This window comes from Piliocolobus tephrosceles, chromosome 6, assembly GCF_002776525.5.
Source record: "Piliocolobus tephrosceles isolate RC106 chromosome 6, ASM277652v3, whole genome shotgun sequence".
In the NCBI taxonomy this organism is placed as follows: domain Eukaryota; kingdom Metazoa; phylum Chordata; class Mammalia; order Primates; family Cercopithecidae; genus Piliocolobus; species Piliocolobus tephrosceles.
The window spans coordinates 79,098,064-79,110,868 of NC_045439.1; the positions used below are offsets into that span (position 1 = coordinate 79,098,064).

At 41.6% G+C, this 12,805-nt stretch overlaps 1 protein-coding gene across 1 annotated transcript in view; it reads left to right on the forward strand.

The window, feature by feature from the left end:
* The window catches only part of FBN1 (fibrillin 1), a 240,448-nt gene that overhangs the window by 115,585 nt on the left and 112,058 nt on the right, over window positions 1–12,805 (forward strand). The window contains exons 9-10 of the mRNA XM_023227212.3: window positions 5,740–5,865; window positions 11,433–11,591. Coding sequence (XP_023082980.2) covers window positions 5,740–5,865; window positions 11,433–11,591 — 285 coding nt within the window. The remainder of the gene's footprint in view (window positions 1–5,739; window positions 5,866–11,432; window positions 11,592–12,805) is intronic.

Genomic DNA, 12,805 nt, shown 5'->3' on the forward strand with positions numbered 1-12,805 from the left:
ACACACACACACACACATATACACACACATATATATGCACATTTATATACACACACACACACACACACACATATGACATTAACAGGCCATTAAAGTTGATCACATGCAAAACCCACATCAATGATAGGTTGTGTTTTAGGCTTTCTCGGTTTAATATATTCAGCTTCAGAATATATAATCAGTTTCAAGATTGAGGGGAATATAGGCCTTATGACTTGTCCAGTCTGTGTTTTGTTTTCTGAAATTATGATGGCTTCCAGCCTGAACTAGAATTGATTTTGTCTCTTGCTTTTTACTCAGACAAGTCAATTAACAGTAATGGTTTATGGATGTGGACTAGACAGAAGATTCTAATTTAATGCTCAGACTGAAAGAAAAATCATTCGAATCTTTTTATTGATGCTAAGAAACCTATTATGGTGGTGTATCCAGTGGACCAAAAATTCAGTCTGAGTATTACTTAATCCTTTTCCACACACACAAAAATTTTCCAGCTACATGTGAAAGTCAGTGGCAAGATAAAAACAGACTAGTTTGACTAGATTTTTTTTTCCTTTGCCATCTACTGTTACATTAAATTTAGATAATGGTTTTTTCCTTCTTTTCCTTCTAATATCAATGCAAAATTGATACTAGAAGAGAATGTCCTGTTAGTACTATACATTCTCTGGCCTGGAGACTGGTGTGAGCGGGGTTGACTTGTCTTACTCTGGTGGGAAAGTGATCAGGAAGTCCCCTGAGAGCTCTTGGCAAGCTGGGTTCACTTCTTCCACGTCCTTGCTCCTTTCCAGTTACAGTGTCTCACTGTGGAAATGGCATAACGCTGGACATCAGCTGGTGTCTCGATGGTCAGTAGAGGGAACCCAGGAAGTCTGGTCCGTAATCACTGAATATGTACCCTGGAAAGATGATCAGTACAACCATGGGGTTCTGTGCCCTTGTGAAAATGTCCTGGTACCTTTGCCATTGCTTTGAGTGGCTTTTTAAAGTTATCTTCCTTTTGACTTGGAGGGAGGCGGAATCGAGTACTTTCTATAGAATTTTTTCAAGAAAAAAAACCAATTCCGTCAAATTGACTTTAGCAAATTCACAAGATGCTAACCCTCGGTCTCTCAGATCTGAGAATGCCATTATTCGAGTTGCTTTCCATGAGATCTCCTTTTGCAGAATTCTCACTTCCTTCCTAAAATGTCCCTCTTTCCAAAAACTAAAAAAAAAAAAAAGTTATGAAAAAGTGTTTTATAAATACATATAATTGGAGAACATTTTGAAATGTAAATTAACAAGCTGAAGGGATTTAAATAACAATTATTAACTTTTCATACATTTAAGAAGGAAAAGATTGAGATTTATAGCGGTGATTTGAGAAAAAAGGAAACAGAGTTCATGCCCGCCTTCCTTTGTTGATCTTTCCGATGACTGTAGAGTATGCATGCTGAAAGAACACATGAACCTTTTTCTTTGGAAACCAAGTCCGTATTTGCATAGGTTACTATGAGAGGAAATTAAGAAATAAAGAGTGTAATTAAGGGATTAAGTTTTATTTCTGGAAGAAGTCTGTTGGATTCCTAATTAACCACTAATATTTTGGGATTTAGATTATCGTCAGCCCAGCCTTTAGCAATTATAATAGCACTGCATGATGCACAGGACCTTTTTAAAGATGTAGCTTTTAAATCCATGCACTCCATAATATGTGAGCCAAAAACCTCAGGACTTCCCCTTTCCAAAATAATGGCGTATTTATCTCATGGCTGCTTACTGTTAGAGGCTCTTATCCTCTCAGGAGTTAAGGAGAATTCCTGGGGTGGCTTAACCCAGTACCACAGATGGAGCTTCATCCTCTTCAGCTGGTTGCAGGCCCTAGACTTTTACTGTTCAAGGTAACTGGCTCTCTCTGTACAATTAGTTGAAAAAAACATCTCTGTGGTGAAGGTGAAAGAGCCCTGGAAATAAGGCAGGCCTGGCCCCCATCCTTGATGCCCTCTGGTCAAGTCCCTAATCCTTTGTGTGATCTTAGATCAGTCAGTTACCATCTCTGAGTTACTTCAACTTTCAAATGAGGGGGTTGAACAAGATGCTATGTGGGGGTTCTTTCCAGTTCCAGAATTCAGACTCCATTTTTAAGTTGTTACCAGACAGCGGATGCAGCATGAATAAAAGCTGGCGTACGTGGTGTGACTATAAAATAGTCAGCGTGACTGGAAGAGTCAGCTTGTTTAGTTTTTAGTGATACATTTTACACTGGGTTGAGTTTGTACAATCAAAGTTAAGCTCACAGGCTCAGTGGCATTCATGATCATTAGTGTGTCACATGTTACTTTTAAACAGCTGCCATAGGTTTTAATTTTTTTCTCTCATTGTGTTAGTATCTAGGCAGTCAGGATCAGGTTAACTGTCAGGATCGAGTTTCTCTTGTCACGTCCACAGTCTTGGATGGAGCTTCTCGATAGCCGAGTAATAGATGGTGATGCCCATCCCAGAACAGACACCAAGCTCCATCCATCTGCCCTCCACACTCTTTCCTCCTGTTCTGCCAGAGGAGCCATAGGATGAAGGGGCCTAGGCATGGGAAGAATGCTCTGGGAGAACAGATGAGACTGGAAGATGAGAAGGAGCAAAAACAAAGGACAGGTGGCAAATAGGAAGGAAGAGATCTGCCATTTGTGTCTCTTCTTAAGGTCACAGCAAGAAGCCAGTGGGGTTGTGGACAGCTACCATGGGACAGCTACTCCCCAGCAGCTCTGCCTCCTTTGCTGCCTCCAGGAAGCAGGGAGAAGTGTCCAGAGCACGAAATAGCTCTTCCCAGCCAAGCCCCACTCCCCACCAGGCCTCCCCACCTGGTTTACTTTCATGGCTGGCGTTTGACACAGCCTGATTTGTAGAAACTCTGAGAAAGTCACCATTCTCAAGTTCCCTCTTAACTTGGGATGCCTGAAATTCAGTTAAAAGGAGATGAACACAGAGTGGGAAGAACTTGGAGAAATAATAAATTCATATGAACGAGTTTCAGAGTGTGAGCGAATCCAATTCAAACACCTTATTCTGGCCTTTGCCATCAGGAATTTCCACCACAGCCTGGTAATAGATAGAACTCTTGCTTTTATTTGTTACGAAGCCATGCCACTGAGAAGCAAGATGGTTTAGGAAAGGGGGAAGGCACTAGACACCTGAAGGCAAAAGGGTGTGTCACTGAGAAGGGGACATATTAGGGGAAATTTGAAGTCATTTAAGCTCCTTCAAATGTAATGATTTGGCCTAGTCCCATTTTACCTTAATCTATGTGAACTCAGGGAGGTGTGCAGTATGACATATTTCCTGACCTGCTGGCTTTCAAAGACATGTACCTAGGTGGAAATTCCCCACACGTACCCTAAAAACCCCTGCCAGTTGGAGACTTGGGTTTAGCCTCACTTTATAAATGATGAGCCGCTTTGCTGTTGTTTCAGGTTTGATTCGTGTCAGTTTTCTGAAGGCCTCAGGGTAATGCAAGAGGTGTACCTGGGCAGCAGAGGTATAGAATCAGGCCCACAATCCTGCCCGTATTGTAAGGATTAGATGATTGGGCACTCATCAAGCATTTTGACTCTGCCTAGCACTCAGCACCTGCAAACTCTCATCATTATTGTCATTGTTATTGTTATCTTCAATAAAGGGCTCAAATCTCACTCAGCCAGCATGGAAAAGATGATTCCCCCATTCTGCCAATGTTAATTCTATTTTTTAAATAAAATTTTCTGACATAGGTTGTCACTTAAACTTTTTGGATATTGATGTACGCTAAGTGGCCTTAATACGAATGGTAGCTGTCATTTATATAAATGGGCTGAGAAAAAATATAATACCACATTGTCTCCTCATGTGCTCTTTGGCAGGTGTTGTAGGACTCAGATATTAACTTTTAGGGACACTTTGGAAAAGGTACATTCTTCTTCATTGTAATTATACCTTCCTCTATCCTTAAATGAAGCTTTGAATCCTGTAGGCTCTTTGACGTACTTGCCTTTTGTTTGTGTTAAGTAGAAGTGTGGCTGCCTTGAGATATTACATGGGTAACCCTAGGCTCTGTCTGCCCTTGGCAGTTTCTCTACCTGACCCTTTCACAGACTCTAGTGAAATTTGTATCTGTCAGAATAGAATATGCACCTTTACCGTTACATAATTTTGCAATGACAGCGCTGTTTATGTTAGCATTGACTCTAATATAAGCAGTGAAATATTGTTTGGTTTAGCCTTTAGCCTAGCTTGGAAGAATGGTGATTTTGGTTTTAAAAAGGTTAAACTGCATGTAAACACTGTCATTGCTGCCTTTTTTACTAACAGGATGAACCTGAGTCAGAAGATACTTGACTCTGGTTCACTTAGAACTGTATTTTGTTTTATAAATGAAGAGAGTACTTAGACTACAGAATAAATGTTCTTATTGGGGGTCATAAGCCTTTCTCAGTTTTAACGGTGTCAGCCTGGCCATTGTAATACTGCCAGGAGGCCTGGGTCAAATGTCACCTCTCCCAAGGTCAGTGCAGAAAGCTCTACTGGTCTCAGAGAGGAGGCCAGGCAGATTCCCTGTGCCCTGAGTTTACTTTTAGCCTAAGAAGGAAGCTCTCATTTTTTTTCTCTTCTTCTGCTGGTGCCGTATCTGTTGACATTTGTCAGTGTGTGGGTCAGGCCATTGAAAATCTCTCCTTGAAGGAAATGGTCAAATTTGTCCTAAGGGAATTTTACTGCTTCCTTGATGGAGACCAGTGGTCTGAGGGCTAACCCCAGCTTTGGTCTCCGTAGCATTCAGGATGTTTATTAGAGGATGTCCTTGGGATCAACACCTGCAGAAGAGAAGGGGAAGAGGCAGAAGAAAAGGGGAAGAGGCAAGAGCATGCAGAGAAGGCAAGCTGGGGTGCAGCCCACCAACAGCCTCCACCGGCCCCAGAAGGAATTGGGGAATTGCAGTGGCCGTCAGTGTTGTCTTCCATTGGGGCAGGATGCACCAGACTTTGATCATCCTCCGCAATTGCTTATTGGGTGTGGGGTGCCTGAGAAGGGTGTGACCTCGGGCAAGGGGGCTGTCTGCGACTCAGGCTATCTTGGAAGGGGCTGAGAGCCAAAGACCATCTGTTGACGGTATTCCCAGCCTCCTAGGCAGCAAGTCCCTCTTTGAAGGGGACCCGTTGGTTAGAGCACCCAGTCCATCATAGTTCATTCACCAACCACAGAAGACCATCATAATGGTAGTTTGGGTGCCACTGAGAACACCAAATTGGCCGAGTTGGGGTCAGCACTCAGATCACAAGATCTCCTCTGTAGGATTTCAGTATCTGTGTTGTGGAAAATAGATTGAAAAGCAATGCAAGAAGTGATGCGGAATATAAAATAATTAGTCGGGGAGTTTAACTTAATGCAAAACATGGAAACAAAAGGAAAACAAAATTTTAAAATAAATGACATTTGTAACATTAGCATGCTATAGTTACTTGGTGAAACAACAGTACACAGTTTTAGATTTTAAAGGGGGGTGATTTCATTTTGCCCTAATCTATTGAATTTGGTAAATCTTTTGGGTAAGTCTGTGTTGAAAGAAGCAGCATCTACCTTTGAATTGACTGTTCTCCATGCAGCTTTTACTTTTTAAAGATGGCTGTTTCAGGGACATAATTTGTCTAGTATTTACATCTGAATCCTTGTACTGATGAACGGTTTTATATTGTGTTCTACAAATGCCGAGACTGTTTTTTTATATTCCAGATATTGATGAATGCAGCACCATTCCTGGAATCTGTGATGGGGGCGAATGTACAAACACAGTCAGCAGTTACTTTTGCAAATGTCCTCCTGGTTTTTACACCTCTCCAGATGGTACCAGATGCATAGGTAGGTTTAATTACAAACAGCATGCATGGTTTGTATAAGTCAGTTCCATAACAAACAACTTTCTAGACAAGCTTGTTAAGGGGCATATATAATTTATCAGTTGAGGTAAAATGTACATTTTTAGAAAAGTGTTAAACAGTTGACTGCCCTCTTAAAGAACAGAGGCACCTTGTGGTCTTTTTTGGAGACATTTTGCCTCGCATAAAAGAGGGATGATCCAGGAGACCTTACAGATACCTTCAGTCTGTTAATTAATATTGTAGTCACGCAGCATTTAACCTTGAAGCCATCCCAGGTGTCTCTCTCTTTTTACCCCCACCTTCAGTCATTCCCCGGAATCTATGTTAATTTGGCCTGAAATTTTTTAATGATCTCTTAATTGGTCTCCCTGCTTCTTGGCTTCTCTACAATCCATTTTGTCAGATTTATCTTCCTAAAATAGTGCTTTGATTAAATAACACGCTTGCTCAAACCCTCAGCAGTTTTCCATTAGGACTTAGAAATCAGTGGTTTTCAGTCTGTCCAGTGGATCCTTCAGGTGTTTCAAAGCTCTCCAGGGCTGCAGGGATTGGGAAGAGCACAGAGAAAAGGGAGAGGGCTGAGTGGAAAGGGCTCTTGTCCCCCCCACACTCCCACACACGTTGTAGGTATAGCAATTTCACTTTATCTGCTGTGAGTGTTAGGCTTCCATGTCAGGTATCAATTAAATAAGGGGTTCTATTGTTTAAAAATTAGATTTGGCTGGGCGCAGTGGCTCACACCTGTGATCCCAGCACTTTGGGAGGCCAAGGCGGGCAGATTGCCTGAGGTCAGGAGTTCAAGACCAGCCTGGCCAACATAGTGAAACCCTGTCTCTACTAAAAATACAAAAATTTGCCGGGCGTGGTGTTGGGCGCCTGTAATCCCAGCCACTCGGGAGGCTGAGGCAGGAGAATCGCTTGAAGCCAGGAGGTAGAGGTTGCGGTGAGCTGAGATCACGCCGCTGCACTCCAGCCTGGGCGATAGAATGAGACTTCGTCTGGAAAAAAAAAAAAAAAATAGAGTTGACAGCTGCTGGATTTAACAATTGTTAAGACTTCTTTCAAAGTGCAGTGTTCTAGATTAAAATTCAAGTTCCAAAGTGCACAGTCTGATATTTAAGGACTTCAAGAGAGCCTCAACCTACATGAAGATTAAGATATATTTACATATCAGATGGTTCATATTTTAAAAGTTATTTTCTTTTTATCAAATATATCCATACTAACTTTTTACAAAGGAGGAAGGGAAGGGAACTAAGATCCCTGGATCACGGGGTATGAGGTGTTTTATGTAAATTATCTGACTTAATGTTCATTTCACAGCGGTAGATGGGAAGCAGCTGAGATTGAGAGAGGTTAGGTAAATAATGGCCCAGTAGTTTAAGTGGGTAGTGAGAGAGGGATCTGGGATTCCATCGTGACCTGAGTGCACAGCCCAGACTTCCCTCATTGCCTCCTACCCCTCAACTCTGGATGCACTTCACTCTTTCCTGCCAGATCCCTAGGCAAGCCCCGTTTCTTCTCTGGTACTCTATCGTGCCCATAATTAGCAACTTGTCATACAAAATGATCCAAGTGACTTTTCTGACTTCCCCAGTGCTCCTGTTTCCCTCCATCGTAAGCAACAGAGACCCCCAAATTATCCCTAGTGATGAGAAAATACAAATAGCCCCTAACAGTATAAACAAATCCAAGGCTTGTTCGTAAGACGGTTGTTTGGAATTAGTAGGTCTCACCAATAGAAAACCCACTATGTAGATAGTGGTATGCAGTATCTTCCGTGCACATTTCTTCTAACTGTAAAATTCCAACTGGTACCTTCTGCCCCCACATTCTGAGACTCTCAGACCTCCCAGCCCCGAGCTCCCTTTGTGTTCTAAGCTCTCTTAGGATTATTTTATTTGTTGTTCTGTGATCTTCCTGTGGCATTTGTAGTACTGCCTGTAGGGTTGTCTTTTTATATTGTTGTGTTCTCTCTCTTCGACTCCTAGGAGTCATAAAGATGTCCTTTCCCTAGTTTGAGCCTCACCACTCCTAGCTCCTGGTTGTACACAACCATGTTGATGACAGGGTAGGAGAGGCCTGTTGACAGGCTAGGGTGACCTGCAAACACCTATTTAATCCATAATATATTTGCTTTGATATAATGTGATTTCTGGGTCCTGAGAATAAGGGGCCAAGTGATTCCAAAGGGGAGAAAAGAGTGAGATTTCCTCCTCCTTGCCAGGTGTCTTGGCCAGGGCAGATTTAAAATGGAAGGTGTTTGTGGTTCCTTCTGTGTCCCTTTATGTCCTCCAGATCCTGACATTCTTCTCCCCTTAGCTTGGCTCCTGAAGGTCTTCAGTTTAGTCTACAGCCACCCCTTACCCTCCGTACAAAGTGTCGTATCACCACGACGGTTCCCCCGCAACTTGATGTGGCACTGCTGCCTAACGAAGTGAAAAACTTCAGGCTGGGGTGTCCTGGGGCTCAGGTACTCCAAATGGTTTCGGATTTTCAGTTTTTTACTTCCTTTACTTATTAGCCTGTAGGTTTTCATTAAAATTATAAGTTATATAAATGTGTGTTTTTAACAAAGGTACTTCTTCAGCAAAAAAAGAAATTAGAAAAATTATTTTTATATGTGCAGGTGCCATCTGTAAATCAGGGGCTGCCAGTAACCCAAACTTGATTTGTAATTTTTTTTACCCCCAGCATTCACCATTTTGCTGAAGAGTTTGTGACCCATTCATTTAACATATAAGTCAGCCAGATGGGCAATAACATGGTATCGTAGTTAATTTGCAAAATAATAGACATTAGCCCATTAAGCTTTTGTCATTGGCAACTGTAGGCCCTAGTTTTGCTCTGAAAGATAGCCCATGCTGAAAATTATATGTACAAATTCCATAATTTGGTCAAGTGTTTACACTGGGTTTTGACCACCGAATTCATTTGAAGCTGGGATATAAGCCAGTTTTGAATATCTCTTCCCATTCTCAACAGTCTTTGGTTTCCATGCCCCAAATATTTACTAATTCCCAAGTATATAAAGTATTAGTGGTTTTAAGGCATTGCAAATTAGAATGTAGGAAGTTCAATTTCTCTGCCCTCTTGACGGGGGAGGTGCCACCTGAGGCTTCACAGAGAGCATACTTGTCTATACTCCCTCTCCAGCCGTTTATCCTGGACCGGGCTGGAATAAAACTTGTTCTGCCTCTTTGGTGAAACTATTAGTCTGACCAGAGGTACAGGAACTGGAACCACAAAAAAATTCTGGAAAGCACATTTATACTGGCTAGTGGTTTTAAGTACTTTTCGGAAATAATCTTGTATCCTTTAAAACTGACCCATAATTTTCTTTTATGATTTGTCTAGGTTTGTTTTAGCCTTCTTCACTTGATGTTAATAATTTAAATGTTTCTAAATTAGCCTTGTTTTTATTTTATTTCATTTTATTAATTTATTGAAACCTCAAGACATGAGGGCTTTGTGTTCCTACGAATGATGTAGATGATAACAATTGCAGGTATGACCCTCTTTGAGAAAACTTGAAATTTAACATTCAGACTTACAGGAAACCCAGGGATGGATTTTTGGCTATGAAAGATCTTTGCTTTACAAGAGGATTTAACCTTTATATTCCTTTAAATCAGTGGTCCCCAACCTTTTTGGCACAAGGGACTGGTTTCGTGGAAGACAATTTTTCCATGGACTTGGAGGAGAGGATGGTTTCAGGATTATTCAAGCACATTACATTTATTGTGCACTTTATTTCTGTTATTATTAAATTGTAATATATAATGAAATAATTATACAACTCACCATAATGTAGAATCAAAGGGAGCCCTGAGCTTTGTTTTCCTACAATTAGATGGTCCCATCTGAGGGTGATGGGAGACAGTGACAGATCATCAGGCATTAGATTCTCACTGGGAACATGCAACCTAGAACCCTCGCATGCGCAGTTCACAACAGGGTTCACCCTCCTATGAGAATCTAGTGCTGCCACTGATCTGACAGAGGTGGAGCTCAGGCGGTAATGCCAGCAATGGGGAGTAGCTGTACATACAGATGAAGCTTCACTCATTCACCTGCCGCTCACCCCCTGCTGTGCAGCCCAGTTCCTCACACGCCACAGACCAGAACTGGGGATTGGGGCCCCTGAGGGTTGGAGACCCCTGCTTTAAATAACAAGCATATTGACAATATTATTTACTATTCAAAATTTAATTTTATATGATTTCTATAATTTTATATGATCTCTATAGAGATACAGTTTACTTGAAGACACCCTCAGCACATGTCAGGCAGGTAAAAGTGTTTTGCATTTTGCTACCTACCTTCACTGTTTCATGGTAATATCTCAAAGGCATAGGGAGCTGTTGGGTTTTTCGTGTGTCACAAACTCTTTCAGTAACCCAGAGTTGCACTGCAGTGTGTCGGACGTAATGACAGTTAGACATGATGTAACCCAATAAAAGTGATATAGAAATGTGTCTTACCATGTTGCTTTGAGAAGACACTTTCTGCCAAAAACAACAACAAAATCCTTCTAGAGCTATTGTATCCTATAGGACTCAGAACTTGGAATCGTGTCATTTTGAAGTTATAAATAATTAGTACCTTATAAAATTTGTTAGGGCCCCAAGACAAAAGGAAATCTTGACTAATAAGCATCGGATCTAAATGCAAAGTGGCTCATTCTTAAAAACAAAACAAAACAAAAATCTTATGTCTGACTCTCACAGTTACAGACTGAAAAATAAGAAAGATCTTTTAGAAATATAGACGGCCGGGCGTGGTGGCTCAAGCCTGTAATCCCAGCACTTTGGGAGGCCGAGATGGGCGGATCACGAGGTCAGGAGATCGAGACCATCCTGGCTAACACGGTGAAACCCCGTCTCTACTAAAAAATACACACACACACACACACACAAAACTAGCCGGGCGAGGTGGCGGGCGTCTGTAGTCCCATCTACTCGGGAGGCTGAGGCAGGAGAATGGCGTAAACCCGGGAGGCGGAGCTTGCAGTGAGCTGAGATCCGGCCACTGCACTCCGGTCTGGGCGACGGAGCGAGACTCCGCCTCAAAAAAAAAAAAAAAAAAAAAAAAAATAGAAATATAGACTGAATGTTGTTTTAAAATAGATTTACATAACTATTTTCCTTAAATGACTCAAATTCAGTAGTTTGAAACCAAGGAAAACTCAGTCTCTCTTCAGCATAGAGACATATCTTTATAAATAATTAGCTATCACTGCTGGTGATTTTCTTAGTCTCTCTTTTCCTATGATACACATGGTTTCAGTCATTCATTCCCACCTTGGGTATGGAATGTGGGACTTCAGCCATGTGCACCAGCACACAGGGGCAAAAGGTGTGAGACCAGGGATTTCTGACTGAGCATTGTTCCTGTGCAGCGCTGGCAGCTTCCCTTCCAGGGGGCAAAGGTGTAAATTAATCCTGCCGTAGCCCAAGTGTGAAGTGTGGAGCTGCTGTGGCCGGGGAGTGTTGTTACAAGTCTCATCTCAGTGATGTGTGTGTGTATGTGTTTCTTTGTCCTCAGATGTTCGCCCAGGATACTGTTACACAGCTCTGACAAATGGGCGCTGCTCTAACCAGCTGCCACAGTCCATAACCAAAATGCAGTGCTGCTGCGATGCCGGCCGATGCTGGTCTCCAGGGGTCACTGTCGCCCCTGAGATGTGTCCCATCAGAGCAACTGGTAAGAGCCCTTCCTGTTTTCTGCAGAATATCCTCACAAGCCCAATGACAATGTGCATGATGCATACGTAATGGAAACCTGGGTAAATGAATAGACTCCAGAAAATACAAGAGATGACATCCAGGGAAATCTCCCCACATAATGCAGAGGGAAAAAACAGAGGTCTGTACAAAGAGTACTGTTTTCAGGTACTGCTTTTGACTTAGCTGGCATATTACTACTTAACAGAAACCTTTTGGGGAAGTACTTATTCTCATTTTAGTACTTACTGGCTCTCATGTAGTACTCAAAAGCTCAGTAGGGTAAAACTCAGCTCTCAGAATTTTTCAGGTAAGTTGTTCAGGAGACACATTTCCTTTTTCCTAACATTGGACTCTTTCCTTCCTGCTAAGTCCTGCTTATTTTTTTTTTTCTTCACAGTATCTCTTTTATCTGTCCATTTTTTTGTTTCCATTAGAAGCATATTTTCTCTAGTCTGGACTGTTCCAGCAGCCTCCTAACTAGTCTCTGAAATCCACCGTTGCCATGTATCTTTCCCAAAGTATGAGTCAGTGAAGTTCAGTTTAAAAAATTGTGTCTAGGGGGAAAAAGGAGATACCTTTCAACTAATTGAGCATATTTCAAAACCCCATGTTGTACACAATGAATGCATACAATTTTTATTTGTTAGTTAAAAAATACATAACTAAACAAATATATAAATACAGCACACTTTCGTTATTCCAGAAAGATGTCCAAAAATATTTCTCCAGGATGAACTCAGGCAATATTTAGTGGCCAATTCACTCCATTTCTTGCAAAGAACATTTGCTACTTAGCACAACATTGAGTCCCCAAATCTGATCCCAGTTCATCTTTTAATTCTTGTTCTTTATAGTAGTTTAAATTATATGATTGAGTTTTCATTGCACCCAATCTGAGCATTTCTAAATTCAAGTTGACTTTTTTTCTAAAACTTCTTGCCAGTTCAGGCTCTTTCTCCCTACTCCTGCCATCCTTGCCTGTTGTATATCCTCTAGTCTTGTTAAAGATCTGCTCAAACATGACCTAATCCACGAATGTCCCGAGGTAGTCGCAGCTGGAAGTGCTCACTTCTTCCTCGTGCTCCTGTGGTTCTGGCTGGTAGTATGACTGTGGCATGAGTCCTATATGTGTGTTCACACATTGCTCTTTTACTGGTTGATCAATCTCATTAGGAAATTTCATTCATTATT